The sequence below is a fragment of the Merops nubicus genome, unplaced genomic scaffold, assembly GCF_000691845.1.
Source record: "Merops nubicus isolate BGI_N331 unplaced genomic scaffold, ASM69184v1 scaffold4337, whole genome shotgun sequence".
Taxonomy (NCBI): domain Eukaryota; kingdom Metazoa; phylum Chordata; class Aves; order Coraciiformes; family Meropidae; genus Merops; species Merops nubicus.
Genome location: NW_008619466.1, coordinates 22,882 through 25,534, shown reverse-complemented (window position 1 = coordinate 25,534; position 2,653 = coordinate 22,882). Strand labels below are relative to the sequence as shown.

General features: G+C 47.2%; 1 protein-coding gene across 4 annotated transcripts in view; it reads left to right on the top strand.

Moving 5' to 3' along the window:
• PAK1 (p21 protein (Cdc42/Rac)-activated kinase 1) overlaps positions 1–2,653 on the top strand; it is a 34,004-nt gene that overhangs the window by 25,729 nt on the left and 5,622 nt on the right. For all 4 annotated transcript variants that reach the window (XM_008943785.1, XM_008943787.1, XM_008943786.1 and 1 more), the window contains 2 exons: positions 1,187–1,304; positions 1,777–1,876. In XM_008943785.1, coding sequence (XP_008942033.1) covers positions 1,187–1,304; positions 1,777–1,876 — 218 coding nt within the window. The remainder of the gene's footprint in view (positions 1–1,186; positions 1,305–1,776; positions 1,877–2,653) is intronic.

Sequence of the window (2,653 nt, the reverse complement as noted above, 5' to 3'; positions counted from 1 at the left end):
GATCAGTGCTTCAGAGCAAAACAAAATCCTGCTTGATGAACTCTAATGCCAGCAGAAGATTTTAATTAGATTCTCTGCCCTCTCTCTTGACTCATCTGTCCACTCACTTTAAAAACAGGCTGAGAAAGTGGGTTTTCAAGTTTTCAAGCTGATGATTCCTTCTTTCAGGAGTGTGTCATCCTGATGTATCAGTCATGGAAGATTGTGGTGGTGTTTTTCCATGTGGGCCCAAAAAGGCAGACATGGCTGATGGGTTTGGGTTTGTTTGGGGTTTTTTTAAATGACTTAATGCTGAAGTCTTCATCCTAGGTCTTCTAGTTTTAGACATGAGCACACATGCTCCCAGGAAAGAGCAATATCCCAAATGGTTGAGAAAACTGGCATTCACCTTGGCTGTCTCCTCCCCATATTCCTATGGACCTTTTTGGACAATACCTGCCCTTTTGGCTTTCTTTTTAAGTCTTTAGAATTGTTATTGCATCCAGCACAATTTTCTTGTTTGCCTTTATGAATAGTTCTAAATTTTTCAGACAAAATCCCAAACTAGTTCTGTAATATAAAAGAGATTGAGGTGACTTTCTGATGCATGATGCTTAAAAAAAAAATGTGTTCTTTCTTGATTTGTCATGGGCAGCTACCCGTTGTGTCACCTAGGATTGTCCCTGGGCCTGGGCAAAGTAGGCAGTTGCTTAGGACAGCAGCATGCCAGTGGTAATGAAGCAGCCCCCAGCCAGTTCTGATGTGAAAGCCCTCAAAAGCCGTACTGAGGGCCAAATATCTGGGCTGCATGCTTGAAACCCATCCTTGATCAGCAGCTCTTCCCCTTCTCTCCTGGTGGCAGCAGGAGTTGTAAGGTCAAGTCTCCACCTTAGTCTGGGCCCTTTCCATGGAAAGGAAAAATTCAGCTTTGCTGCTATGGCCAGGGAACTTGTAGCCTGCTCTCCCATTACTTCTTACCTCAGCTTTTTGCACTCACCCCTCTCTCTGCTCGTCCGGGTTGTGATCAGATCCTCTCATGTACAGAAAGTGCCAGGAGTACCTGGTGCCCAGAACTGTTCAAGGTGCTGTTCAAACCTCATGGCTTTTCTGCACTTTGGAGACAGCTTTCAACCCCAGGGGATTCTGGCCAGGTAAACAGTGACACCCTCATACTCTCTGATTTTAAAATCTCCTTTTGCCTCTTCAGTTACCTTGTAGGAGAAGAGCTCTGGGTGGTCATGGAGTACTTGGCAGGAGGCTCCCTGACAGATGTGGTGACAGAGACCTGCATGGATGAAGGACAGATTGCAGCTGTGTGCCGAGAGGTAAGGTGGCACTGGTGGTTGCCAGGAGCTGTGGCTGGGAAGGGGACATGAGCTTTCCATGACCTGTCACTGGCTCCACAGGAATAGCTGCTTCCAGCTTCTATAGAAGCTGACACAACAGTCATTCTTTCAGAGGATGGGTTTCATCCAGGAGGTTGCACAGCACACAATCCTAACGCAAGCCTAATATATCTCGCCCGAGAGGAAGGATTGGAGTACAAACTGGGGTTGGAATCTCCTTGGGTATGCCTATTCTCCAGGGCTTTTGGGACTAAATTGCCCTCCTAGGACCTGCTGATCCCAGTGGGGTATCTCTCTTTAGCCCTGCACATGCTGAATATATGAAAGACTCTAACCCCTTTCTTCTCAAAATGTATGTTGTTAGAGTCCATTAGGTAGCTAATTGTGGCTGGTGAATAATTTCATGCTCAGTAAGAATATCTCAATTATTTTGATTTTTTTTTTTTTCCAGTGTCTCCAAGCTCTAGAATTCCTCCATTCAAACCAAGTTATTCACAGAGACATCAAGAGTGACAACATCCTGCTGGGAATGGATGGCTCTGTCAAACTAAGTATGCAGGGGATGTTGCTGGTGATGACTTGAGTTATCCACCCAGGCCTGTTAGGGGAATGGGTGTTTCAGGTGGTGGATCATAGATTTGTTTTGGCTGGGAGAGAGCTTGAAGATCATAGAGTCCAATTGCTCACCCAGCACTGCCAGGTCTCTGCTAAACCATGTCCCTCAGCACCACATCTATGTGTCTTTTAATACCTCCAAGGATGGTGACTCCACCGCTTCCCTGGACAGCCTGTTCCAGGGCTTGACAACCCTCTCAGGGAAGAAATTTTTCATAATATCCAACCTAAGGTCCTGACTTATCTTCAGCCCATTTCCTCTTGTCCTATTGCTGGTTCCTTGGAAGAAGAGACCAACCCCCCAACTCACTCCAACATTCTGGAAGCTGTAGAGTGCAATAAGGTCTCTCCCCAGCCTCCTCTTCTCCATACTAAACAACCCCAGGTCCTTCAGCTGCTCCTTGGAAGACTTGGGCTCTAGACCTTTCCCCAACAACATTGTTGCCCTTCTCTGGCCACTTTCCAGCACCTCAAGGTCCTTCTTGGAGTGAGTGGCCGAAAACTGAACCCAGGAATTGAGGGGTGGCCTCCATAGTGTTGAGTCAAGGGGGACAATCCCTGCCTTAGTTCTGCTGGCCACACTAGTGCTGATCCAAGCCAGAATGCCTGTGGTCTTCTTGGCCACCTTGGCACACGCTGGCTCATTTTCAGCTGGCTGTCAACCAACACCCCCAGGTCCTTTTCCACTGGGCAACTTTCCAGTCCCTCTTTCC